Source organism: Pseudochaenichthys georgianus, chromosome 5, assembly GCF_902827115.2.
Source record: "Pseudochaenichthys georgianus chromosome 5, fPseGeo1.2, whole genome shotgun sequence".
In the NCBI taxonomy this organism is placed as follows: domain Eukaryota; kingdom Metazoa; phylum Chordata; class Actinopteri; order Perciformes; family Channichthyidae; genus Pseudochaenichthys; species Pseudochaenichthys georgianus.
In genome coordinates, this window is record NC_047507.1 from 28,592,692 (window position 1) to 28,620,495 (window position 27,804).

A 27,804-nucleotide genomic window follows, 5' to 3' on the forward strand; every position below is an offset into this window, starting at 1 on the left:
CAGACCAAAACAAGCGCCTTCTCTGACTGTCACTTCAGGAATATTATGCTCCTTGTTGTCCGATAATGGAAGTAATGCTCCTCGTGACGGTTGCACAAAGTTTGAAATAAACTGTTGAGGTCACGCCACAGGATTATTGCACGCGCTCGAATACGGTGGTCAGATAAAAACCGTTAACGGACGTTTTGACGTTAAATACGTCATACTCATTACAACCAGGGACCGGAGGACAGGTATGTGACTGCCCGTTTGCCAAATAACTGCTTGTTAAGTCAATTGTTTTCCTGTTAGTTATTGTATTATTGTGTTGTTATTAATGTTCCTGAAGGTAAGTTAGGTTAGACACTTAGTTAGACACAAGAGCTTGCGCAAAGTGCCGTTAAGTTCATAGCTTAACTGAAGTAACAAGCTAACTAGCTTACTTAACTTAGCCAACGGTTTAAACTAACGGCTGGGTGAAATAAATAACGTTTATGTGAAGTTGTATAATATTATCTTTCTCAAACGTTATGTTCCCTGTTGATAAACAATGCATTTCCTTTAAATGTTTAAGCTTAATTAACTGTACTTTAGGTTTAAATATGGACCTACGTGGTGTTATTTCAGGATGGACAGAAACCGGGGATTTAGCTTCAAACTGTTGGTGCCTTCCAGGGTGAGTAACGGTCAAGTGTCTGCTGTTCGACCGCAGGAATTCGAGGAGACCTGTGGGGACTTCATGGTGCAGCAGGTAACTGTTCATTCAACTAGCAAAGTGTTAACTCATTCAAGGCTTAACACATATGCCAGCTCAGCACTGACACGGCCTGTCAGCACAACAATAAGACAAACTTTTTTCAACCAGCAATGAAAGTCTACAACATACACTATCTACTTTTGAATGTACAGAGCCCCCTAGGGGACATGGAGAAGAAAAGAAAAATAATTTGAAAAAAATAAATAAAATGTTTTTGCATATATCGCAAAAGCCCTTCGCAAGATCTCGCAAAACCCCGTTGCAGTTTGTAGACGGTTCCTAAGCACTCCTCTCCCTCCTCCAGCTGCAGATTGTGACCGTTTAGCTCTGATGACAGCGCATATTCTTTCACACACACATACGGGTATTGGGCCGAGGGCGACACCGTACTTCCGGTATCCGCCATTTTACGCGAGGTGCAACCAGGCCGAGGGTTTAGCCGTACACTGTCTAGGTCAGGGGTGTCAAACTCAATTTCATCGCGGGCCGCATTCACATAAAGGTTGCACTCAAAGGGCCGGTTGTAACTATATAAATATATAATTTATATATAAAATGATGTATTATATTACATTATTGCCTCTGAAATGGATTATTATCCAAGTCTCTTCAGTGCGCATGTCACAAAACAAGATGCATTGTGGGACATGTAGTTTATGGGCAACCTGCTTCTGTAAAGTGGCATGTAACCACATAATAAACATATTATATTCTTTGCAAGCTCTTGCGGGGCCACATAAAATGAAGTCGCGGGCCGGATTTGGCCCCCGGGCCTTGAGTTTGAGACCCCTGGTCTAGGTGTTGCTAAGCTTCCTGTACTGAATATCACAGCCTGTCCTCCTACAAAAAACGACCATATAGGTCGATTGTTCAGCAGCTAAATACGACCCAGAGACACGTTTTAAAGTGTAGCCCCTCTAGTGGTCGTGTAAGAAACAACATGCTCCTGTCAATTGCAAACGCTCCGGAGGGTCGTTTATTCACAAATAACCCTCTCTGGAAAATCCTAAATTGTGGAATAGTTTGGCCATTAAAATGCTTTTTTATTAGATTTCTAGCGAGAAGTGTATATTGTACTTTTATAATCCAGGTCCAGTGGATGTGTAGGATCTACAGTTTGATAGATATACGAAGATGATTTGAGGTCTCGCCAGGAGAACGTGTACTGTATATGGGGCAACTTCCATGTAAAGTTAGCGTGGGTGAAAACAGTATTTCCGGTCTCGAAGTTTTCATAATAAAACCGGAAGTATTCCCCACACTGTCAAATGATTACGCAGTGATATCTCCATTACTCATCCACTAAAAAACATCAGTTTATCCTTGTTAATTACACAATATTGATTGGTTTAAATTGTGTACAATGCTTTTGTGTTTTTAACTTTCGATTCGGAGAAACAAATTGTTTTTTCGGAGTTTAGACACTACAGAGTTTCCGAAGACACTACACTACCCAGAATCCCCAGCTATTGTTTGGGACTACAGCATCTGCCTTGCTTTACAAACCCCGTGATTAGCCCTCAAGCTCTGTGATTGGATATTGGAGTGGCAGTGCGACAAGGTTACGCTGAGCGTCAAAGCTCTTTGAAATGGAATGGAACCACGCCAGACTATCCAAAACTGGACTTGGACGGGTCCAGCCCAGCCCTCCCCCCCAGAATTACACTTGCTGGCTATTGTGTGTTTCGCAACATGTTCTATGGCACGTCTCTACTGGGAAATGTAGTTTTAAAAGACGTTTTCGTATTTCCCACAATTAGAAGTTGCCAGTAGACATCCCTGGAGGTTTAGGGGACACGAAACACATTGGTGTTATCAAATTTAAAACATATAATTAATACATGGGTGAAAATTGCTTGTGTCCATAATGGGCAGCATTAATACCACATGACAGCTGGTCTTATGTCTGTGACCCCTCCTGTTGTTAATTGATAAGCCTGAAACATGCACTTGTCAAGGTTCAGATGCACATTTAGCAAATATGGCAGTAGCCATCGATCATCTTAAGATAAGATACTTTATTGATCCCAAGTTGGGAAATGTTTTTGTTACAGCAGCATGTACTACTTTGTTCTACTCCACTACAATTCAGAGGTTAACCTGGTATGTTTACTCTACTACATTTATTTTTGTTACTTTGCAGATTCTGATTAATGATGTGAAATATAAACAACCCTTAAATCAGACTTTAGTTACACCTGAGTAAAATTCAGCCTTATCAGTTTGTCTGTTTTGCACATCCTCCTGTTAATATCTTTGGACGTCCTGCACTAAACTGTTTTATTGTAGAGATCACTACAGTATCTTCTAGATATTTTCCATTCTATATTTCTATCATTGACCCCTATTTTATATGTAGGCTACTCTTAATATTTAAATGTTTTCATCAATAACTAAATAAATATAACTTATTCAACAACTACATTCAATAACGTGCTTTAACCACTAGGAGGTGCGGTTTAGACCAGTGGTCTAGTTAATAAAACATAATAATATCGTACATAATATGACTATTCACTTTATTGTGAGTTTAAAACAGAACGGTAAAGGAAAATACAGTTTCAGTCTCTCGATGTGAAGCTTATGCATTGTACCATGAACCTGTATAGACCTGTAACAGTCAACTGCATGAGGAGTTGGAAAGGTAGTTCAGAAAATCAGTAATATCTTTAAAAACTACAAAAAAATCCCTTTCTATCAGCTGTGCACCGTTATGGTGTAAATACAGACTATCTACTAATTGGATCAAATATAAAAGTCAGCCGAATTAGTGTTGATACTGCAAGGAGACATATTGTGTGAAAAGAAATGGAAGATGTTGTTTAATTGTTGATATATTTATGGTCCACGTCACATATTCAGTTTTGGCGGCATCTCTTCCAGTTTGTCAAAAGGTCTTCTGATCAGGGCTCTATAAATACATATCTAGGGCAGATATGTAATATTTAATGCAGCCGAACCGTGTATTACAATGCCGTTATGTGATGACTTTCAAAGAGAAAAGCAAGAACACTCGGAATAAAGTATTATTTTTTTTTTTAATGTTTTCCGATTTCATATCACATAAACACCATATCCCGACGTGCATTGCGGCGTGATTTTAGCCTATCAAAACCTCTGAAAAAAGAAATGTGTCCAGAATCGAAAGAGAAAAACCTATGGGAAAAACACAAAAGCATTGTACACAATTTAAACCAATTAATGTCGTATAATTAACTAGGATAAACTGATGTTTTTTTAGTGGATGAGTAGTGCAGATATCACTGTTAAATCATTTGATCATTGTTTTATTATGAAAACGGCGAGACCGGAAATACTGTTTTCAACCCGTAACTTTACATGGAAGCTTGCCGCATATACACGTTGTCCTGACGAAATCTCAAATCATCTTCGTAATATCTATCAAACTATAGATCCTACATATCGACTGGACGTGGATTCTAAAAGTACAATATATACTTCTCGCTAGAAATCTAATCATAAAGCGTTTTAATGGCTAAACTATCCTACAATTTAGGATTTTACAGAGAGGGTTATTTGTGAATAAACAACCCTCTGTAACGTTTGCATTCAACGGGAGCACTCGAGGCCGACAATTTTCAAACGTAATTATAGGTCGTATTAAGCGCTTGAACAAACGACATATTTGGTCGTAATAAGGGCTTAAACAATCGACCCATTTGGTCGTATGAGTTGGAGGACTTGTTGGAATATCATAGTCTATTGCCTTAATCAATATCTAGTCAACTCTAAAATACCACATATATGCAATGGCATGATAATATTATTGTGACAAGTGGGGTATTCACCTGGTGTTTCCAGAAATTAGACGTAGATGCAGCCAAAATCGACGGAGGCCACTTTCGAGGGTCGTTTTTCCATACATCTGCAGGCAGTCTGTAAGGGCAATCCGACAACCCACACAGCTCTAGTTTATGCTGGTAACGACCTAGAGCACACCCCTCAAGTCCAGAGATGTAATCCGAAGACATGCAGCGATTTCTTCGGTCGTTAATTCAGAAAAAAAAACTAGTGCGCTCTGCCTGGCTACGTTAGCTAGCTGTTTATATTTGCACCTCCAGGAAAATGGCGTATTTATATGGCGCGCGTTGCATTGTGGGTAGCTCGTGACGTCACTGTGTGTGAAAGAATCGAACTGTTCTGATAAAAAACTACTCTGTAGCTCGTTGTCTACCTTGCTATGATTGTAAAGTCATGTTTGTATTTTAACAACGTTATGTTCATGAGTTATTGATCTACTAAATTCGAATCTGTCAATAACTCAGCTCAGAGTATGCTTTGCGATTGCGACGTGCATGTCCCCTCGCTCTGAGTGTTCTCTTGAGGTGTATTTCACTTATGTGAAACCCGTGCCTATTGCCAAGCACTGATGTTATATCTTTATATTTAAGGCCAAGCTCAAAGTAAAATCTATGAAACGCTCCATTGTTGTGGTTTCTGTGTTGCCGAAGTGACCAGGAAGTACATTGAGCTAAATGACAAGTGTTGCGAGTTCTCGCAAAGGGGTTTTCAGTGTGCGAAAAAGTACACGTCCCACCGTCCGGGACGTGTTATTTACAATATCGGACAAGTAGATCTGTCAATTGACTTGTCCGGCGGACAAGTGACGTTTATTGACAAATTATTGATACATTCAGTTTACAAAAGGCAGAACTCATTCGCAAATTGTACGTGTCCGCCATTGTTCGTTTAGAAATGTTAGTTTCGGTTCTGCTTGTCGATTCCTAAGGAAATGCATCTCGCTGCTTTCTGTACAGTTAGACAGGGGAGGGGCGGGAAGTGTAGCACAGTGGCAGGGTTGGGAAGCAAAACTCGGTTCCGAGTAGGAACAAATAACAATTGTCCGGTACCGGGATTAATAAGAGTTGTGAGGACAGGAGGCGAGGCCGAGCCCCGCGGACTGCAGCTCTCTCATATGCTCCGTATCAGCTGATCGCTGCACGGTGCAGCTCATCGTCTCTCTCTCTCTCTTTCTACACACAGCGGATCCGCTGCCCGTTTAACAGCCTCATCTTTGTCAAACTTTCTTATGTTCTTTCTCTAACATGTAATGAAGGTTATTTAGCATTTTAGCTCCTGTGTTGTTAATATTGACCACCATTTCCTTTATGAAGTGAAGCAGCCTCCCTGACTGTGTCCTCGCGCTGTCCTCACATCCTCGGACCCCCAGACTCAGAGGAGCACAGGGATGTCAGTATTGTTTATGAAGCAGGGTAAAGAAAGTACATTATTGAAATGAAAATACTATTTATTTACTTTTACAAACAGTGAGCAGCTGCAGCATGGGTATTGCAGGACATGTGTAAGCGTGCAAGCGTCTTTGAGTTGTAGAAAAGCGCTAGGCCTATAGGCTATAAATATAATGTATTATTATTATTATTATTAGGTTATGTCCTATGTGTTGGACATGTGTGGTTGGACTCTGTCTCACAGGCAGGTTGCAGTGTAACATCAGAGGACACTGGGCCAATTGTACATTCTCAAACTGCACCACTTAGAACTAACTAAACAATGCATAGATTATTTGTATATAATTGTATTCAATAACTGTACGAAATTAAACAGTATGAAGTGATTTGTAAATAGAAATACAGATTTGACTTAATGTTTTCATAAATATATTTTTCTCCCAGTTTGACTTATTTTTACCCTCTCAAAGAACCGGAATCGAGAACCGAAAATAACCGGAATCGAAAAGCAGAACCGGAATCGTTAAAATCCAAGCGATATCCAACCCTATGTGTGATGCGGTAAAATCTTACCGCTCACTTACGTTAACGGTGTCGTAAAAAACGTGGAAAATGTAAAATACGATGACGAAGAAGAAGATTCCAGTGGCCCCAATTTTTGTCCATCCTGGACAAGTGAAAAATGTATTCGGACAAGTAAATTGCCAAACTCACTTGTCCATGGACAAGTACTCTCTAAAAACTTTTTCTCACACTGATTTTGCGAGATTTCGCAAAGGTTTTGCGAGATCTCGCAAAACATAATATATTTTTTTCCAAATACATTTTTTTTCCTTCTCCATGTCCCCTCGGGCGCAACAGCGGTAATTAAAGTTTAAAAGTCTCAAAATGCTACAACTACTGTCACAAACTGAATGAATGTGAAGTATTTTGTTAAAGGAGGATGAAAGCGTAATTAAGGAGCACTATGGAGTGACTTTGATGGTTATTGGACTCAGGATTAATTCATTTGGATTCCCGCTGTATGAAGAAATTAAAGGACGGCGCAAGTGGAAACAATTCACAAAGGGATGAAACTGTTTAAAACACATGCTCAAAGTAAGCCGGATTTTGCCGATGTGCTTGTGTGGATTCAAAAGTCGTAAATAATCTACAAAATGGAGGAGACCGATCTGATCAGAGAAACTCTGTGACAAATAATCCAACTGAAACCGGCATGGACAATGACTATGTTTTAAAAATGTGCTTATCCAGAAAAGCCTGGTTTGGACACTTTACGGGCAGAAGAAACATTTCTATTAAAGAAAGAATTATACATTTCTGTCTTTTTATGCCTTTAAAGGTGGGGTAGGTAAGTAAAAAAAAAAGTCTAAATATGATATTTTGCCTCAAATCATCTGAGGCCTGGCGCCCCCCCCCTGCAATCTTTGGCGCTCCCCCAAGGGGGGCGCGCCTCCCAGGTTGGGAACCACTGCCCTAGGGGGCTCCGTATTAATGCAATTGTTGTTGTAGCCTGACAATATTTAGTTATTTCTATGAAAAAGCAACATCACTATATCACAATGAATTAGTTCCACTTATTTTTCTTTAAAATGTGTCAAATATGTGTAGCCTAACATATTGCTTAAATTACAGATGAAGGTTTTACAGAATAGTTCACTTAAAATACTTTTTAAAAAACGTTATTGTATATGTGCTTGATCGAGGTAAAAAAATGTTGCCGCATTACGGAAATGGCACATTATTACATACATGGATATCTTTTCATAATAAATACACAAAATAACCAAAGAATGCTGTTTTCCCAGGTTATTAGTAAAGGTTTCGAAAAGGAGCAGACCATGCCATTTCCCAATACAAGCATGGTTGCACCAACTAAACCCACCGGAACAGGTATTTTCTACTAAACAACACTAGCTAGATAAGTTCAGCACACAAATATTTATGTTAAACCTTATACATTGAACATTGTCTCTTCTCTACAGAGTTGCCAAAGATAAAAGCTGTGTCGCCAATGGAAAAAGGCGAGGTAATACTTTCATTGTATAGTGAAGCATAAATAGGATAGATCTGGCGTATGCAACAAGTATTAATTCAACATAATGTCTACCTTACCATCTTTGTGTATATCCCACAGAATAATTGCAATCCTGGACAGCTTTATTCAAAGTTGTTTGATGAAGTTGAGAAAGTGAAGTCTTGGAAGGTCAAAGTTGACTCTGACACTTTGCAAAAGGAAAGGAGACTCCAAGAAAACAAAAGAACAATTGAAACTCAGCGCAAAGCCATCCAAGAATTGCAGGTTTGTGCCTCAGTTCTTGCCTCTCTCTAACACTATTTTCATTTGTATCAGAGGATTATTTTGATGATATTGTTTGTATTGTGTGTTCTGTCTTCACAGTTTGGAAGTGAAAGTCTCAGTGTAAAGCTGGAGGAACAGATCAGCGAAAATGAGGATTTGAGGAACAAGTATGAGTTTTGTTGTAAAAACACAATTTTTAAATGAAATGTTTTGTCTCTATAAAATGTTCTGTTAATAACAGATTTTAATTATAAAAAACAGAAACAACGCAACGAGGAATCTGTGTAATATACTCAAAGACACTTTTCAGCGGTCAGCTGAAAAGATGCATTTATGTAAGTTAAAAGTGCTTTTTCTTCTGTATTCTGTGTCTTCACCAGTCATATCAAGTGTTGAACAAATGGACACATGGCTGCTTATTTGCTGATGTCTTTTTAAATGTTTTAGTTGAATCCGAAAGAGAAGAAACACATCACCTGCTTATGGAAAATAGTTCAAGTATTCAGGTAAACACCTTTAATGTTATTAACTAATAATGTGATGGACAGGAGTAGATTAAACAGCGGGATTAAATGTGTGATTGTCAGTTTATATGGAACTTCTTTTTCTTGCAGAACATGGTTGCAGCATTTGAAAGCCTTCGTGTTCAAGCAGAAGATGATCAACAAGAGATGCAAAAAGGTTTGCTTTGATCTTTTTGTTTGCCGTAGCCTTTTCACTACAGTGGAACCAAATCTTAACTTTGAATGACCTAGGATTAAGAGATAATGTCCAACAGCAAGAAAACATTGCCTTCATGTTTTCAGTCAAAGAGGCATTGCTGCAGTTTGAAGATCTGAAAGAGAAGTACAATCAAGAATATGACGTGAAAGAAAAAGAGGTTAGTAGAAGGAAATGTAGGTCCGTTTATTTAGGAGTTTATGAAACTCAAGGCTTATGGTTTGGCAATCGCAGGTCGCAGAGCTTCAAACTCAAATACGGGATAAGGAACATGAACTACAAAACCTCCTGCTGGACCTCCATGAAAACCAGAAGCACTGCAAACAACTCCAAGAAGCAACAAGTACGATCATTTCTTTTCTGATCATGTGCGCTTGGCTTGTTTCTTTTTAGATTCAGAAAGTTATTTTTTATTAACTTTGTTTTATAAACATTATTTTTTTTACCAAAGCATTTTGGGTTTATATAATCAATGTTTTGTTACGTTCTTGTGAAACAACATTCAATGTCATTTCAACAATGTTTAGAAACATCTCAGCAGTTGTAATAAAGTAGAAATGTTTAAAGATAAATAGGTTTGGATCAAATATAATAATTATAGTGATAATGAAATGATCATCTAGGGAAGAATACCTCATTAAATAAGTGTTTACTTTACAGATGAACAATGTGAACTTCTCAGTAGCTCAAAAACTGAACAAGAGTCCCTGCTTCAGAAACGTCTCACTGCAGAGCAGCGCTGCACAGAAGCCGAGGTGAGTGACATGAAACTGGGCTCTGTTGTGCCTTGTTTGCTTTGATTAAATATAGTTGTCTATCCTTTAGATAAAATGTGAAGCTCTTGCTGCAATTCTGGAACAAACTAAAGAAGAATTTACAGAGATGATTCAAAGCAAAGACTCAAGCTTGCAGGAACTCAGCAAAGTAAAAAATGACCAAGCAGAGACGTTGGAGCAGATTCAGACGAACATTCAGGGGCTCCAGGATTCCCTAGCCTTAGAGACAAAGAGGTATACATGTCATTACATCAAAACATATCGGGGCATGTTCCTTCCTTCCTTCATGTTTCCTATGCCATTATTTTCCTGTTAGGACTAAATATATATAATATCAAATTACCATTTTGGGAACTAATATTGGTATATTTTATTTTCAAGGGCTAAGGAACTTGAGGATAAGCTCATGGCCAACAGTGAGGAACTGGAAAGAAGAAACACACTTTTAGGTAAGCCTGACTTACATGTAGATCACATCACTCCGGTTCTGAGATCATTACACTGGCTTCCAGTCTGCCAAAGTATTGATTTTAAAATACTACTGCTAGTTTTTAAATCACTAAATGGCTTAGGACCGAGGTATATAGACGACCTCCTCCATCACTATGAAGCATCCAGGAGTCTCAGGTCTTCTGGGTCGGCTCTGCTCTCTGTTCCGAGAATAACAACTAAACATGGAAAAGCAGCTTTTAGTTATTATGCCCCAACAATTTGGAACAAACTGCCTAAATCGTGCACGTCTGCCGAAACACTTCCTATTTTTAAAACTAAAAACGCACCTATTTGCCGCTGCTTTTAATTGAGCTGCCCATACTCACACGACAGTATGCCTTTTTAGTCATGTATTCTGTACCTGCTGTGTTTATTTATTTAATTTCATTACCTTTGCTTATTATGCCTGTTTTTAAATGCCTTTTTAATAATGTATTTGTTCTTAAATGTCTTTTGCTTTTAATCTGTAAAGCACTTTGAATCGCCATGTGCTGAAAAGTGCTATATAAATAAAATTGCCTTGCCTTTCATTTGAAGCCTTTTGATGCTGTTTTCATCTACAGGAGAGAACATGGAGCAGATTGCAAAGAAAGAAGGGCAGATCAAAATACTTGAAGATGAACTGGTAGGGTATATTTATATTTTCTAGAAGAGTATATAACTCGTTTCTAAATCATTCATTGTAGCCCGCACTCTTCAGAAGCCCATTTGAAGACACTTACAGTACGTTTGTGTGGTTCTCAGGAAAAAACATCTAAATGTGTCGAGTCCATGAAGGAAAAGATCGAGGTCACTAAAGTCAAAGTGGAGAAACTCACCGCTGAGCTTTCAAGGGAAACCGAAGAAGCCCAGCGGTATAAGGTGAGCCAATAGATCATTCTTCTGGCTTTTAATACTAGTTGAGCATTACATTTTTATATTTGTATGTGTTTTTTATTTATTTATTTATTTATTTGTTATATGTTTCTAGTTATTGTGCTTTTTATTATGTTTTTAATTATTGTTTTTATTATCGTACTCCCATTGGGTTATTCACTATTGTAGTTACTGCCTGCCCTGTACAGCACTTTGGTCAACCGAAGGTTGTTTTAAATGTGCTATATAAATAAATAAAGATTGAGATTGAGATTCTTCTCCCAATGAATAGGGAGTCGATTGTGTGTACCTTCAAAATGTAAGCCCTATTATATTTGTGTTGATACAGAATGATGCAGAGATTGAGAAAGCAGAACATGATCTACTAAAGGAAGCTTGTGAAGCTGCTGAAAAAGCACAAGAAGATTTGAAGGAGAAATCCAGAGTGACTGAGGTGTAGATATCTTTCATTATCTTGCTGCACTCATCATCTCTAACCCACTGAGGGGAATTTGTCTGGGAAGTTGTTTTTATTATGAAAAACAAATGCATTGATATGGTGTACTTTACTCAACACATAGCTTCACCACATTATGTGTTATATACCCTCAGATCAAAGTGCAGCAGCTGGAGGGGAAACTGTTCACAGAAGTAAAGACAAATAAAGAACATACCTTCCAGATGGTGCAACTGAGACAAGACATCCATCAGCATGAGTGAGCTCTTAGTAGCCAGCCAGCACATTATACAGTATAAATACATGTTTGTAATGTTGATGTTTAATTGATGTTATTTCTTAAGGGATAAGTACACGGAGCTATTGGCCAACTTTAATGAGCTGCATTGCGAGAAGACGGTCATTCAGCAGCAGTTTGTGTGCGGATCTTCGAGTGTGAAAGCTGTTGAGGAAAACTTGAAGGTATGAATTACCCAATGTAGATCATTGTCTTGTGTATATCAACTTGTTTGCATTATGACTGGCTGTATCATGAAGGACACATTCTGAAAGTGGGTCTGACTAAACAGGTTAGTGAAAAGAAGGCTGTGAAACTCACAAAACAAATCCAGAGATTGGAAGAAGAAAACCAAGGTCTACGGTGAGTTAGCACGTTGAAGACCTAAGAGGTTAGACGTTGTGTCGTTTTTCAGATAAAATGGTATTTATCTTTGTTAAATAGAGAGGAAGTGAAGTCCATTGAGAACAAGAGCCAAGAGAAATGTCAAGAAACTGAGACTCTGCAGAAGAAGTTTGAAGCAAATGTAAGTATGCCAACAAACCGATGAACAATAGGGTTGTTGTGAAGGTGTTACAGCAGGATGTGCTTGTGATTCCTGTTTATAGTATGAACGTATGGAGGAAGGAATTGCAGAAAAAGAAAAACAGATCAAATCTGTGGAAACCAAGGTGATTGCATTTTGAAAATACTGAACATGAAAAACACTATTATTATTCATTCATTTTTAAAATAACAAGAAATTGTTTTGTTTTTTTAGCTGCGCAGTTTCAGGAAAAAGTTTGAAATCAAACTGAAAGCCCAGGAGGAATACCAGAAAGAGGTTAGTGAGTGCCCTGAACCTGAAGTCAGTCATTCAGCGAACGGCTCAATCGTGTACTTTCACATGTAAGAAACAAATGTCATAGGAGAAGGCACAATCCAGTCAACTTGAAATGGTGCTTTCCCCTACTGGTTCTACACATTGATATAAATGGTATAACCCTGCATTATGTAAATGATTGTTTTTGTCTTAAGATCAACAATCTCCATGAGGAGGCCGAAAGCCTTAGAGCACTGAACGACGAAAACCGGCAGAAATTGCTAAAGGAATTTGAGGCCAAATCAACCTTGGCAGCAGAGCTTGAGATTGAGGTTGCTTATTTATTGTTATGTGATTAACCACATATTCAACTCCTCATAATTCAAAATAAAGAATAAAAACACTTTGTCTAACAGGTACAAAAGCTCAAATCAACAACAGCAGAGGCCACCAAGAACAAAGAAGACACAGAACTGAAGTGTCAGCACCAAATAGCAGATATGGTCGCTCTGATGGAGAAACATAAGGTAACCTCATCAAAAAGCACATGTTGTGCTTTCTAAAAATAGTTTTTTTACAACATGATTGTCACTCCAAACACATGTTGAATTGGAAATGTGTTTGTTATCATTAGAGCCAGTATGACCGGATGGTTGAAGAAAAGGATGCAGAGCTTGATGAGACAAAGAAGAAAGAGATGCAGGCTGTTGCACATCGGAAATCACTGGTATGGTGTTTTTAAAAAATCACAATTTAATACATAATTGAACATATATTTATATACATATTTATATTTATATATATATATATACAATGAGATCAACGATTATTTGATAACAAATTAATTATGTAAAATCTACATTTAAAAAATGAGGACTTGGAACTTGCAAAGCACAAGACGGATAACGATCACCTGAAGCAACAGCTGGTGGCAGGAACAACAGAAAAGGTATGTCCTAGTTACTGCAGTAGTTGGAATCAGGTACATTATATCGTTCCCCTTTCTTTCACTGAAATAGCTTTTGAGAGAGTTCTTTATGAAACACTTTTAATCCTATTAGGAAAAACTGCAGAAGGAGCTGGCTGACTTCAAGAAAGAAATGTCATCTATGAAAATGACTCTGCTGTCAGAGGCAAGGAACAAGCAGGTACAAATATCCGTTCATCTGTGAATATGCTAGCACTGATGAGGTGGTTTGTTCTCACATGTACTTGGCCTTTAACATTCCAGGCACCTGCCTTAAACTGTACCCAAGGGGAACGTTCTGAGACTCCAAGAGAGAGCTCTTCAACGAGACACGTGTTTGACTTCACCAAAACCAGGAGAACTCCCTCCTCCAGCAACAAAGAGGGAAGTTCTGCATTAATGAAGAAAGCTGTGAGTTACCTACCAGATTACTTTAGACAGATAGACTCTTATTTCAGACACATCCCTAATTGTTTAGGTGAGTTAGGAATCAAATCATGAAGTTGTATTAACTCAAAGACACTGCAGATCCTTTCTTCAACTCACCTGTTAGTCCAATGCAGACCATCTTCCTGCCTTGGATGTCAAGTTGTATCCATTCAACAATACAACGCATACTGAAATGATAACTCTCTAGCACATGAATACACATCCAATGCAGTTTCAGGGCTGTGTATTGTGTTCATGTGCCATAATCACTATGGACGGCATGTCCATAGTGATTATGGTCAGTAAGGCTGTTATGGAACGATATTGCGATACATGTTTGGTTGTCAAGGAATCAATTTAACTGCATTAATATTATACATATGTTGTTAAGGAATCCTACACTGAATCCATCAGAAAATCCTCTCGAACAACACCAAAGACCAAGGTAGACAACAGCACATTTACACACAAATGTTTACTGATGATGATGATGATGATGATGATGATGATGATGATGATGATGATGATGATGATGATGATGGTGGTGGTGGTGGTGGTGGTGGTGGTGGTGGTGGTGGTGGTGGTGGTGGTGATGATGATGATGATGATGATGATGATGATGATGATGATGATGATGATGATGATGATGATGATGATGATGATGATGATGATGATGATGGAGAGTCTGTAGTTGCTGTCATTATAACTCAGACTGACCCTGATTTCCCTTTGAAGGAATTTCGTAATGAAGACCTAAAAACCCCAAGAAGTACTACAAACAGACTTGGCGGAACATCAAAGATCAAAGTAATATAGTGGATTATTCTGACATTTTCCATAAAGAAAACAAATATTTGAATGACGTGCGGACATTAACGCTCTGATTTGTTTTATTCAGTCCTACAGAATAAGGACTCCTCCTTCTTCTGAAAAGGCATCAGGCTGGGGAAAGAGCACCTTAGTGCTGTCGGACAAGTCTGACAGCTCTGATCAGCATGATCTCTTGGTGAGTTGTATTGATTGTTGGTTTATTGAATTACACAGTAAGTACATAGTATCATTGTTGTTGTGAGTTGTATCTGTTACAAGTGCATGATTATCTTCTTGGCAGAGCTTTGCTAGTACACCTATACCAGATGTTTCCGCTCCACACCGCAAGTTCAACATCTTCAAAAAGGTAACATGCTATTTAAAAAAGTTGATGCATTGTATATAGAGATGTCCCGATCCGATCACGTGATCGGGGATCGGAGCCGATCACGTGATTTTCAAAAGATCGGGGATCGGGAGAAAAAAATCGGGGATCGGGATTTTTTTTTTTTTTTTTTTAATAAAATATTTTTTTTTTATTTAATGTTACAAAACAAAAATGACCATGTTCACGTCTTAAATTCATCCTGAGGACTTAGTTTTGGTTTAAATTACACAACATCATGTATGTGTTGCTTTCTTTGGGCTTGTTTTCATAAACCTGGTTGCTTATTTCTCTGAAATCTGGCAACAGAGTGGGCACAGTGTCTAATAGTAGCAGTAAGCTATCGAGAGGCTACGTTCAGCTGGTGACTCGGGAGTCGGGACAGAGAAAATGTCAGGAGTTTGGAAGTATTATAAAATTGAAAGCGAAGGCCGTGTAACAGCCAGATGCAATGTTTGCAAGGCAGAGGTTCCGCGTGGTGGAAAGAACAGAGCTACGTTCAACACGACCAATCTAATACGCTACCTGAGAAACAAACACCAACAACAACACGGCGAGTACACAGCGGCCACTCAGGTAACGGCACTGAAACAACCGACACTTTCAGAGACTTTTAAAAGGAAAGAGAAACTGCCCCAGAACAGTGAAAAGGCCAACACAATAACAGCCAAGATAGCTGAATTCATCGCGTTGGATGACCAGCCGTTATCTGTTACCTTTTTTTTCTCTTAATGCATTGCATAAAGATCGGATCGGGAAAAATCGGTATCGGCATATTGTCAAAATCAAATGATCGGAATCGGATCGGGAGCAAAAAAAGGTGATCGGGACATCCCTAATTGTATACATAGACATAAAAACAAACATGTCATTTTTATTTATACAAAAATGGATCATTGTTTTTTCAGATCCAAAGCCCCATCTCTCAGAAATCACCAGGGAACTCCTTGAAGGTAGCAGCAATGAAAAGGATGCGAGATGCTGGTTGGACGGCTGTCACGGGCTGTGACAAAAAGAAGAAGACAACCAATGACAAGATCTTTGCATAAATAGTGCGCTCACAGGACAGATAACCCTTACAAGGTTTTAGTTCAGATGTTCATGTTTCAACTTTGTTATCGTTCACAAATAGCATCGTAAGACTTTAACACACTGTGTCATTAATAACAAAAGGCCAATTTATTTCTTTACATACACAAAAGATTAGATAGGTTGATCAGTTAAACAGTCTTGTTATCAAAAGTGTTCATTGTCCAGCTGTTCAAGCAAGTTTGGCTATAAAGTCATTTAAATGACTGCAGAGTCCCCTTCAATGCGTTTAGGTGCTTTAGAAAGAATCAGTTTGTTGTAGTTCTGCTGTATGTAAAGACTAATCTTTACTGGTGTTCACATGAAATGGATTTGATCTGCACAAGTTGATATTGTTGTTGTGAGAAATAGTATAGTTATGTGTTGCTATCTATATATTTAATGTATTTCTGTATTCTAGTATTGACAGCTTAGGGAGTAAAATTGATGTTCAAATCAATCAGCATTGTCCTTGTTTCAATGTTCTGCCCATCATTGTTGTGGCTGTCCTCTCTGCTGCCAGACTCTTATGAATCATTTTGACATTTCTCATGGGTGAAATGTCAGTCCTGAAGTTCTCTACTCATTTGGAGAAGAGGAAAACACTTTCAATCACCAAAGCTGCAGGAACTCGGTCCTTAATGAAAGAACTGGAGACGGAATTGAGATCGGTCTGCTGCTGGGGCTTCTGGAACGTTGTCGTATATCGGGTGGCCATCATAAAGTCCTCCAGAAATCACGAGTGTGTCATCGTCTGCCACAAATGCATCTGCTGAATACCAGGTATGTTAAACTGGTAATGATAAACAAAACAGAATATACTTATTGTGTGAGGAAGGGAAAGTCCTTACCCGTGTCATCAGTGTTATTGAGAGGTTGATGCAAGTATTGGATGTTATGTTTGCATCTGCGAAACATGAACCCAACCAATGCCAGAGCAAATACTCCGAGTACAACGCTGAAAACAATAGTCATATTCTTTTCTGAAATGTTCAGTCGCAAACCTAACAACAGGGGAAAAGGAACACATTAAAAACCTACAATGAGCAATTCAATCAAAAACTGAAAAACTCAAGCCTGCTTACCGTGTGTGGTTCTGTTCATTGAATCTGACGTTGTGTTGACGGTGTGTGATGAAGTCGCAGTTGTAATTACTGTAGCAGTCGGTGTACTCATGTTACCTGCTGTGGTCTGTGTTGCTGGTGTTGTCTGTGCAGTGAGTGTCGGTGTGCGATTGCCAGGTGTCGTGGTTATTTGTGATGTAGTGTTTGTTAGAGCAGTCGCCTGAGATGGGTGACTTGTGCTCTCATTTGTTGCGGCTGTACTTCCTGTGAATGTCTCATTGTCTCGGGTTGTGCTGGTGAAAGGAGCCGTGTTTCCGGTCAAATTTGAGATAACAGTAGAGTTAGGTGAAGGTACCATTGTTCCGTTTGTCATGTTTGACCTGGAGGTTGGTATTATGGGTCTGATAGTAGTGATATTCTCCGCTTGTACCACAGCAATAGAAAGAGCCAGAAGGCAACAAGTCAGACCAGCAGAGATGGTATCCATGACTATTAAGTCCTGTAATGGTAAACAAAACATGAGCACTTCCAGAAACAGTGTAAAATATGTTTCCTGTATCTTGGTAATCTGTTTAAACCGTAAGCCTGTGAAAACAACATCTTAAACATGGTGGTTGACCTTTTAATAACTAGTTCATATCTACTACATTAATAAATATAATCCAGCAAAGATCAGACACATTCAAACACATAATGGCATACCAACTCTGATTTTATTTAAATATAATCATTTCTAATCTCCCTCTTACTCTATGTAAAAAACTAAGTTCAAATCTTGATCAAGGAAGTAAATGTAAGATCAGACTCACCTTGTGTTGTCGGTGTCAGTGAAAACAAACTGGGCTCACTTCACTGGCAGCGAGTCTGCCTCCATGCTACGGCTGACTCCACTTCCTGTAAACCTTGCGCAGTGGCAGGTGAAAGTGGGCAGGTCAGTGCTTTGTAACCTTCCTCCATTGTATGTTGCCAAGGAGACAAATGACACGTTTATTATCCAGACCACAGCTCACTCTCGGTCTTTTCCTTATTGCTCAGTTCAAACACTTTACAGCCCTGAGTAGAACAGAAACTGCAGAGTACATGTAGTCTTCTTAGTTTCACTGTCATATATACTCACTCTACACACAGAGGTCACACACTCACTGGGGTTTTCTGTATGCTTGTGTACAAGGGTTTATCAAATCTTTAATAATGAGTGGAATTTGTGACAAATTCATATAGGTAGTTACTAAAAAAGTTCACAATTCCCCCCTCCCAAAATAACCAGCCACTTAACAAATACAAACACATGGCCATGTCATCATACATTTTGTAATATCAAACAGTGTTTCATTGTGCCTTTGTCAGCAGGACATGAAGGAGGACAATGTTCAGGTAGAGAACATGGAGCTAGCAGACACCGTGAAAGAGAACAATTGAACAAAGGGCAATGCAACTGCTTAACAGGAAATGAGAGCTGCTCTGTCATAGTGAGAGCAAATATGAGGTGACTGTGTGTGATCTCAAAGCCTATTCTGATGAATGCTAAAACAGCAGAAATGTTAAAATCACCTCAGTAGGGTAGTAACATCCAAAGACAGATTTGGATTTTCTTTATATTCTTAAAGCTCAATTTAAGACAAGTTGTCAAGCTCTTTCTCAATGTAAAATATACATAATGTTTTATTGAAATTCAAGAAACATGTTTATGGATGATTTGTAAAAACAATTGTTTCCACAGATGTAATGCACAGGGGATCAAGCAGCAAAACAATCCTATTAAAATCTCTCCTTTCAGTAAATATGTATGAATAGAGCAGTGTCACAGTTTGGTGGCTCTTTCGGGATCTTTGCTTTTCATTTCAAAGTCTGTGAATGTTGGGTTTTCAGCCCCCGTGTAAAAGTCTGTTGCAGACTTTTCTGTGACTTCTGATACCTGTAATGGAGTGAGAACAAACTATTATTAACACGTGACAAAATATACACATCTGCATTTCATATATCCTTACTTTGTTACTTGTTATATAACAAAGGGGTTATTCTCCTACCTTTGATTTACCACAGCAGCTGAAGCTAAACAGGTCACTCGCCTTCACAAACAGATCAGGGTTCTTTTCATCTTGCTTACATCCACCTAAACACAAGTGGAAACATATTCCCATAACAGTTCTAATTGTAGATTTACATTATACTGTTAAATATTTCACCAACATAAGAATGTATGTGTATTTGGAGGTAATGGTAAAGGAGATGTCTCACCTGTGGCCATGCTCACCAGCAGACCAACCACCATCGTGGTGAGCGTACCCAGGAGACAGAAGTAGAGGTAGGACAGAGAGTACCAGGAGTCAGCCAGAGGCGGCCTCACACTGAAACACAGAGGACATCATTGCATTATGTCCTCATCCTATTCTGCACTCCTTACGCCAACATGACACTTTTCTTCTGATTGCATACAGCATGAACCTCAGTTACAACTATCGTTTATCCTTATTATCGATTATTCATCTTTTAATAGATTTGTCCAACGTACAGTCCAAATTCCTAACATATTTTAATAAACAATAATCAGGGTTCATACACTTTTTCACCAATGATTTTCAATGACTTTTCCATAACTTCTCAATGACCTTTACCTCATTTTCCATGACCAAACAAAAATTACCACTGAAAATGGTTTATTTTAACATGGAACAGGAAAATAAGGTCTGCATATGAAACATGTAGTGCCTATCTAAAACAAATCAAATAATAGGCTTACTAGCTTCTACACGCTGAAGCAACTGAAGTCAGGGAAGCAAACTCATCAGGTATGAAAAAGGTGACAAGGATCCGAGTCCTGACGGAATATCGGCTTTAAAATAATGAATAACAGATGATGTTAGCAGTCAGAACAACTAAAGCAGCAGGTAATAACAGAAACGCCAAAGAGTCACATCTAATAGAAATATATAAAAGCATTTATTTTAATTGTGTAGCAGTCAGTTTATAATTCTGGCAGCACTGTTGAGCATTTTGAAAATGTATTTTCATGCCTCTGTGCAAGGCTTAGTCTTTCTATCTTTATAGCCAGTGGTGTAACTAAGTTCATAAACTCAACAAGTACTATACGGGGGTACAGTTTTGAGATACTTGTACTTTATTAAGTATTTCAATGTTTTGCTACTTTGTACTTCTACTCCACTACAGTTCAGAGGTACATGGTGTACTTCTACTCACTACAGTTCAGAGGTACATGGTGTACTTCGACTCCACTACAGTTCAGAGGTACATGGTGTACTTCAACTCACTACAGTTCAGAAGTACATGGTGTACTTATACTCACTACAGTTCAGAGGTACATGGTGTACTTCTACTCACTACAGTTCAGAGGTACATGGTGTACTTCGACTCCACTACAGTTCAGAGGTACATGGTGTACTTCTACTCACTACAGTTCAGAGGTACATGGTGTACTTCTACTCCACTACAGTTCAGCGGTACATGGTGTACTTCTACTCACTACAGTTCAGAGGTACATGGTGTACTTCGACTCCACTACAGTTCAGAGGTACATGGTGTACTTCTACTCACTACAGTTCAGAGGTACATGGTGTACTTCGACTCCACTACAGTTCAGAGGTACATGGTGTACTTCTACTCACTACAGTTCAGAGGTACATGGTGTACTTCTACTCCACTACAGTTCAGAGGTACATGGTGTACTTCTACTCACTACAGTTCAGAGGTACATGGTGTACTTCGACTCCACTACAGTTCAGAAGTACATGGTGTACTTCGACTCCACTCCAGTTCAGAGGTACATGGTGTACTTCGACTCCACTACAGTTCAGAGGTACATGGTGTACTTCTACTGCACTACATGTATTTAATACCTTTAGTTACTTCACAGATCTGGATGAATGATGTGAAATATAATCAAGTGTTAAATCAGACTTTAGTTCCACCTGGAGTAAATCCACAAGCTACCCTGCAGTATACAAAGTCATTCATACTAGCTGCACCTTCACCAGCTTTGAGAACACTTTCATGATCAATCATTATAAAACATATCATATATATTATTCTGAAATGGACCAATCTGCACAACGACTACTTTTACTGTCGCTACTTTTACTATATTTTGATGAGAATACTTTTCTACTTTTACTTGAGGAACATTTTGAATGCAGGACTTTTACTGAAACAGAGTATTCCTACACTCTGGTACTTTTAATCAAGTACAAGATCTGAGTACTTCTACTTTTACTCAAGTTCAAGATCTGAGTACTTCTATTTTTACTAAAGTACAAGATCTGAGTACTTCTACTTTTATTAAGTACAAGATCTGAGTACTTAGCGATTAGATTAAATGTAAATTATATTTGACGCAACTTTAGTTACATTTCCATGACTTTTCCAAAACTTTGGGAAAAATATTGTTTTCCATAACTTTTCCAGGGCCTGGAATTTGCATTTTCAATTTCCATGACTTTTCCAGGTTTTCAATGACCGTACGAACCCTGAATAATATAAAACAGAGAAACATCCGCAAATGATCACTTTAAGAAACTGGAACATGTGAAAAGTTGCTTTCCTGAGGAATTAATAGCTTGTTGAAATAGTTGATTTTCTCTCAATTGACGTATTAATAAAGCAAGTAACTGCTGCTCAAGTATATATATAAATCTAGACTGAGGTTCTTTGGATATAGTCTCTATCAATGTGCATTTTGTATTTCAGAAATTATTTTGAAAAGCATCAAAACCCTGTATAAAAATCCATTTCTGAAATGTAGTCCAGAAAAGTGGTGGGTTCAGCATATATTATCAAGTTTAAAGACATGTATTAATATAGTGATACAGCATTCAAGCATTCCCTCTGATAGCATTCATCCTTGACAACTAAATCATTTTATTTTTTATTTATATGTCTTTAGAGTTTTTACTTTTGGTAATAAACCGGAAAATTAAAGTCTTTGCGGGTCAGATATGAAGCTTGGAAACATTTCTATAATTTGTATACATTTGCAAAATGAAAATGCTAATGTTGCTTTGGCTCTGCTCATGTCATGTGAGTGGCAGCAGACGCCCCCTGAGTGTCATGAATAACTCACTGGGGCTCTGAGGTCACGGGACTGGTCCATGGAGCTGGGGTTGTGACGTTGTGACTCATTGTGCTGTTGCAGTCCACAGTGGAGAATGGGAGAGGGTTTGTCTTTTCAGCTGTGGGGGGGTAGATCTGGCTTCCAATCCCCACCCACAGAGTCAAAACCAGGCCAATGATCATTCCCACGAGCCCGCCCTGCAAAGTAAACATGGTGCAGTCAAATACCTCCTGGATGCGTCACATTCAAAAAGAATGCTAGGGTAAAAGGAAATACTCACTGTTGAATTCGATGTGCGGAATAGCATGCCTAATAGGTAAATACCCAGAAGAGGCCCGCTGATCATGCCAAATATGGACAGAGCTGCCTGTGAAAAGAAAACGATCAGAAGGCTTGTAGTTCATGGTGTTCAGCTCTTGGTGGGGCAGTAGAGCAATGTAGAGTAGAGTGCATGGTGTTCACCTGCAAAATGCTTCCCATGGCTGATGCAACTCCAGCCATCCCAATGCACACGGCACCAAAGAAAACACCTGGGAGGTGTTCAAATCAGCATTGTAAAGATCAAAGAAAGGATCTAAACACAGCTTTCAGAGACAAATGTTTTTTTATAATTTAGCGGTTTTTGGTCTCAATGTATTTTTGAATGTTGTCTTGTATTGTATCTGTTCTTGAAAAGTCATGCAAAAGCATTGCATTTAGTTAATAATGTCAGTGGCGTTGATGTTATTTCAAAAATAATTCCACATATGAGTGTGGGTGTCAGGAGACGTTACACATAAATTACATTAGGAAAGAAACACATAAGGGCACGTGTCAGTTTGAGCTAAATTAATGTGTCACTAACTACTGTAGTCATTCATCACTAGTTTTTTTGTAATCATTAACACTTGGTTATGTAACCTGTATTAAATATCTCCTATGGGTAACTAATAAAGGGTTTAACTTCAAAGTAATAATGTAAACCACAACTTTGATCCGAGTTGACCTACATGTTTCAACCATTGCAGGGTTTTTTCAGCCAATTGACCACTGTTTGTACATGGAGCTTTGCGAAATCTGCTTCTAGAAGCTTTTCTCCAATGATGGTTTCATTTATTTTATTACCACATTCCTGGTCATGTCGTAACTTGAAAAGTGCAACTGGAACCAATTATATTTCTTTGGAAGAATAACATGAGATAATGGTTATCTCTGTAACTACTAGTATCTTATGAGCTTCAAGGAGTCACTGTAAGATAATTACTGTGGTATTTGTGGTCAGAACTGACTGTATCTCTTTAGATAATGAGATATGTAAGGTTGTATCGCAAAACTGTCTTCATAAAACATTTTCTTGTGAGTAGTTTAGTCTTTATCACACTTTTTCTGATACTTGCTCATTTTTGTGCTGACGTGAAAGTATATTGAACTTACTGAGGCCCATGTTCATCCAGGAAACTTGCTTCTCTGTGAGGTTTTTGAACACTGGAAGAATAAAGTCCTCCACAGTGACAGCAACAAGAGCATTAATGCTTGAAGACACTGTGCTGAAAAATATACAACAGTTAGCTTTTAGCCTTTTAGAATAGAACAGGATGACTTATGCATTTAGATGGCCATTTAGATTACAGGTAGGATTAGTCTCAGATGGCATGCAGACGGTCGTTTCGTGCGTCATGCGTACATAAAATGGCTAGAACCCAACAATGACTTTCTCATTGGTCAGAAAAACAATGACATGGAGTTAGGAAGAAACATAACCCAGGTACTGCCAGCTCATTTTGACTCATCATCATCAGTATCTTATCTACAAGATCCTTTCCTTATTCCTTTTAAACTATAACAAATGTTCCATGTTTGTGTCAGGCCTCACCTAAGGGTACCACTGTATGCAGCAGCCACAAACAAGCCAGGGATTCCAGGGTAGGCTGCCAGGATATCCATCACAAGGTACGGCAGCATCTGGTTTCCAAAGAAGAGCCATTTTACAGTTAACAATAATGCTTTGTGACACACAGCATGATGACCATGAGATGATGAGACTATAACAGCTGTGGTTACCTGGTCAGGTGTGCCGATGTCACCGTTTTCAAGTGGGTCACAGTTCTTGTAAATGGAGAACATGGTGAGGCCGGAAAACACAGCGAGACTCAAAGTTAGCCACAGGCCCACCAGGTTCACATACAAAGACCTGAGATGAAGAAGACGCGTCAGTGCACAAACCTTTGCTCACATCTAACAATATACTTTTGGCATTGCAGGAACGCTCACATCTTGGCGTGTCGCAAGGTTTTGCAGGAGATGTAGCGTTGCACCTGGGACTGGTTGATGGAGTATATGGACACCCACATGACGCTGCCACCGACTACGATAGTCCAGAAAGTGTGTCGCTTCAGAGGGTCCGGGTCAAAGCTAAAAGTCAACAACATGTGTAAGGTTTGATTGTTTGGGGACATCAACAGCACAAACATTATGTCAACAAATTACTGATAATTGTATTAGGTAAGTTAAAAGCAATAATATTAAGTTTGAATAAAAACAGTATATTGTTGCTTTCAGCTAACCCAATAGGCATAATACAGTCAACGTTTATGTTTTTCCAGTGAATAAACATAAATGATTGATATTTAATCAACAGTTTTCAGAGAACCTTCCTTTCGTGTATACACAAGCAGTTAGTCACAGGAAACAATTGGTTTTTCTGTCACTGCAGTCTAATTGATCTGATTATGGAAGCCCCGCCCATCTGACATCATAATCTGTTTACAACAAAACAACAACAAATACTATCCTCCACAACTCTGCTGGTGTACTTACTCAAACGCATCTAGTCGGCCTCCTTTGCCAGCATCTTCCCAAATATTGGTCAGGCCTCCCTGCAGAACGGCTCCTTGAGCTATAACCGCCACAAACCCTGCCAGCATGATCACCATCTGTATTACGTCCGTCCAGATCACTGCTTTCAGACCGCCCTGAAACAAATCCAAGTTCCTGTCAGCTTATCATTTCCAAGTAATGTTGAAGATCTTTCCAATGTAGTGCTAGTTGAGGCTTCATGCTGTGAATTTCAAATGTGTACAATTATAAATCAACTTTGACAACTTTAGTTTCACAAGCAGATCTGACGGTGTAATTAACCGCACACCTAAATAGGTGTGTACAATCTGTAAAAATAAGTTTAGTTTGAAACATTTTTTTTATTTTTTGCGCTTTTATTGTCAGTACAGGTACTATGTAACGACATGGTTCCTCTGCATTTGACCCATCCTAGTGTTAGGAGCAGTGCGGGCTGCCATTAGGAACGGCGCCCGGGTTGGTATGCAGATCATGTATTTACTACAATAAATATTATATGAAATGCAGAATACTGACCAAAGTGCAGTAGACGATGCACACTGCTCCTGTGGCCACCAGCACTCCCCATAGATCCAGCCCTGTGACTGAGTAACCACAGAAAAACTCCTTTATGATTTCAGAACAAATGCATTGAGACATAACACCATGAGACATTTCAGTTAATCCGAGCCGCTCTCATAACCTCCTAAAAATGTTGTATTTAAAAGGAAAACACATACTCAGCTTTTTAGTTTTAGGTTAAATCTGTGTTGAAGTTAAACATGAGACAGAGAAACCATCTGTCCTATCTATCAGTATTGAACAGTATAAACTCTGTTTTCAGGCCAAATCAAATCTAACACAGGTTACCTCTGGACGACTGAAGAACTCTTTATTCATAACTGCTGCAGCAGACTTACTTTGATTTAGTGCAAGAGCTGGGGCGTAGATGACCATGCCGGTGTACAGGATCTGAAAAAAAATGCTCCCATTAGCTGATTAGTTGGAAACACATCAAACGTGATTCATATTCATCTTGAAATTGGTATCAAGAATCCATTTTACATGAAGCAAAACAGGTGCTTTTCACCATGTTACATTTATCATGTTATTTTGAATAACTAAATACATAGCAACAATGAATACGTTTGAAAAGCATGTTTTAGTTACCGTCTGAGCAATGTACATTGTTGTCCCAATTAGACGAACGGGCCGGCTGAAGCGCAGCTCCAGGTACTAGAAATGGAAGGAAAACAGACAGTCACACTTCAGTAAACTGTTCATTTGATTTATATATCCATATTTACACAATATGCAAAGTGTTTTTTATTCACTCCAATGTCTGCCCAATTATCGGAGGAAATGCTTTTATGGCAGATTTTGTACAGCAATGGATAACAGTAAAACCCTTTAAACAAGCTACAGCCATGTTGCGAAATAAAGTGCAGCCACATTAACTTGTCAAAGTGCCCATCAATAAAGCATGCATGCTCCAATTATTGTTATATTCCAAGGTATTTAGTACCAGCTTTTGTAATATTTTAATCATTTCCGTACCTCATAGGCACTGGTGATTGCCAGTCTGTAGAATAGTGGGACAAAGACCTCAGCGGTGATAACAGACATGATGGCATAGGAGAAGCCGAAGAGCCAGAAGGCAGCTCCAAAGCGGTAGGCCTCAGCCGGTGTGCCGATGACCGTGATGCCAGACATGAAGCTGGCAGTGAGCGACATGGCAACAGGCACAGCTGTCATTTGTCGTCCACCAAGCAAGAACTCAGAACTGCTGGTCTCTTTGCGGCTTCGGATGGCCTGGAAAAGGCCAATGCCGGCTGAAGCCAAGATAGTTCCCGCAAACACCACATAATCCCAAATGGAGAAAGTGGCCACTGGACCACCTGCACCAGTCATGGTTAGTTTAGCAGCTTTCACCAACACTTCTCTCTGAACTCTTGTTATGAATGCTTCTGAATTATTTGTTGTTTCTAACGTTGAAGGATCTTCCCTTTAATTTAGCCTGAAACTGTCTTAAACTCCAGTTGTACTCAAACCAAAACATAAGTAGAAGTCAGAGAAAGCCAGCTGTGTCAAATGTGAGACGGGTGTAAATAAACTGCACTCATCCTTAAAACGTCCTTTCAACAAAGAATAGAAAAATCCAGAGTTTGAGGCGTTAGTCCAACGCTGTTTTCCACTTTGTAATCCAACTATCAGAGTTGCTCCAGCTGATAGTAGAGGTATAAGACACTTTAACCACTCTTCATCCCCCGCAGGTGTTTTAGCCACTCTGAAGTTTTCTGCAGACTATAAAGATTAGCTTACTTTAGTTAATAATCCATCAAGGACACATGGTACTCAAGTCAGCCTTCCAGTGATTGTAAAAGGTGGTGCTCCTAGGGTTTGTGCTGATGGCAGACAAGATATTCTTTATTATCTATTGGAATGACAAAAAGAATGTACCAGAGAGACTTTAACTACCCTTGACAATCATTAAACAAAAATAAGGAAATCCATGCAGCTTTGGCTCAAGTGAACATACCGACTTGTCAGTAGCTCGAAGCCTCTATCTCTGACT

At 38.9% G+C, this 27,804-nt stretch overlaps 2 protein-coding genes across 4 annotated transcripts; one reads left to right on the forward strand and one right to left on the reverse strand.

The window, feature by feature from the left end:
* The first annotated feature begins 124 nt into the window (after positions 1 to 124).
* Positions 125 to 16,746, forward strand: sycp1 (synaptonemal complex protein 1). The gene is made up of 34 exons (XM_034083544.2): positions 125 to 233; positions 607 to 730; positions 7,755 to 7,839; positions 7,932 to 7,975; positions 8,084 to 8,248; positions 8,348 to 8,415; positions 8,510 to 8,583; positions 8,696 to 8,754; positions 8,863 to 8,929; positions 9,055 to 9,128; positions 9,203 to 9,311; positions 9,629 to 9,723; positions 9,794 to 9,978; positions 10,126 to 10,193; positions 10,800 to 10,861; positions 10,981 to 11,097; positions 11,441 to 11,545; positions 11,704 to 11,807; positions 11,893 to 12,010; positions 12,118 to 12,188; positions 12,270 to 12,351; positions 12,434 to 12,496; positions 12,586 to 12,648; positions 12,843 to 12,959; positions 13,044 to 13,154; positions 13,262 to 13,354; positions 13,502 to 13,576; positions 13,689 to 13,775; positions 13,859 to 14,005; positions 14,415 to 14,468; positions 14,759 to 14,830; positions 14,922 to 15,029; positions 15,135 to 15,200; positions 16,127 to 16,746. Exons 2-34 carry the CDS (start codon positions 608 to 610, stop codon positions 16,265 to 16,267), a joined length of 3,072 nt encoding a protein of 1,023 aa, XP_033939435.1. The 5' UTR covers positions 125 to 233; position 607; the 3' UTR covers positions 16,268 to 16,746.
* Positions 16,376 to 27,804, reverse strand: slc5a8l (solute carrier family 5 member 8, like). Of its 3 annotated transcripts, none has more exons than XM_034083546.2 (18): positions 26,787 to 27,804; positions 26,400 to 26,465; positions 26,150 to 26,201; positions 25,767 to 25,834; positions 25,212 to 25,366; positions 24,666 to 24,806; positions 24,456 to 24,585; positions 24,268 to 24,356; positions 23,829 to 23,941; positions 22,878 to 22,945; positions 22,696 to 22,782; positions 22,425 to 22,612; positions 19,589 to 19,698; positions 19,378 to 19,463; positions 18,160 to 19,265; positions 17,372 to 17,849; positions 17,138 to 17,290; positions 16,376 to 17,055 (listed from the first exon to the last, which is right to left on the reverse strand). In XM_034083546.2, the coding sequence occupies exons 1-15, from the start codon at positions 27,138 to 27,140 to the stop codon at positions 19,152 to 19,154; spliced, it is 1,821 nt and encodes a 606-aa protein (XP_033939437.1). In that variant the 5' UTR covers positions 27,141 to 27,804; the 3' UTR covers positions 16,376 to 17,055; positions 17,138 to 17,290; positions 17,372 to 17,849; positions 18,160 to 19,151. The 3 variants fall into 3 exon arrangements, with proteins under 3 accessions (XP_033939437.1, XP_033939436.1, XP_071059282.1); XM_034083545.2 differs by having other exon boundaries at positions 16,376 to 17,058; XM_071203181.1 differs by lacking the exons at positions 16,376 to 17,055; positions 17,138 to 17,290; positions 17,372 to 17,849; ... (1 more) ...; positions 19,378 to 19,463; positions 19,589 to 19,698 and adding an exon at positions 20,075 to 20,183.

What these genes read in the sequence shown, in the direction of transcription:
- sycp1 (XM_034083544.2), top strand. Translation starts at nt 608, where the DNA reads ATGGACAGAAACCGGGGATTTAGCTTCAAACTGTTGGTGCCTTCCAGG. An exon ending in AGAAATCCAGAGTGACTGAG is followed by an intron (nt 11,546 to 11,703) that starts GTGTAGATATCT and finishes ATATACCCTCAG; the next exon opens with ATCAAAGTGCAGCAGCTGGA. An exon ending in CAGAGGCAAGGAACAAGCAG is followed by an intron (nt 13,776 to 13,858) that starts GTACAAATATCC and finishes TTAACATTCCAG; the next exon opens with GCACCTGCCTTAAACTGTAC.
- slc5a8l (XM_034083546.2), bottom strand. Translation starts at nt 27,140, where the DNA reads ATGACTGGTGCAGGTGGTCCAGTGGCCACTTTCTCCATTTGGGATTAT. An exon ending in GCATCGTCTACTGCACTTTG is followed by an intron (nt 25,367 to 25,766) that starts GTCAGTATTCTG and finishes GATTTGTTTCAG; the next exon opens with GGCGGTCTGAAAGCAGTGAT. An exon ending in GCTGGTGAGCATGGCCACAG is followed by an intron (nt 19,464 to 19,588) that starts GTGAGACATCTC and finishes ACTTGTGTTTAG; the next exon opens with GTGGATGTAAGCAAGATGAA.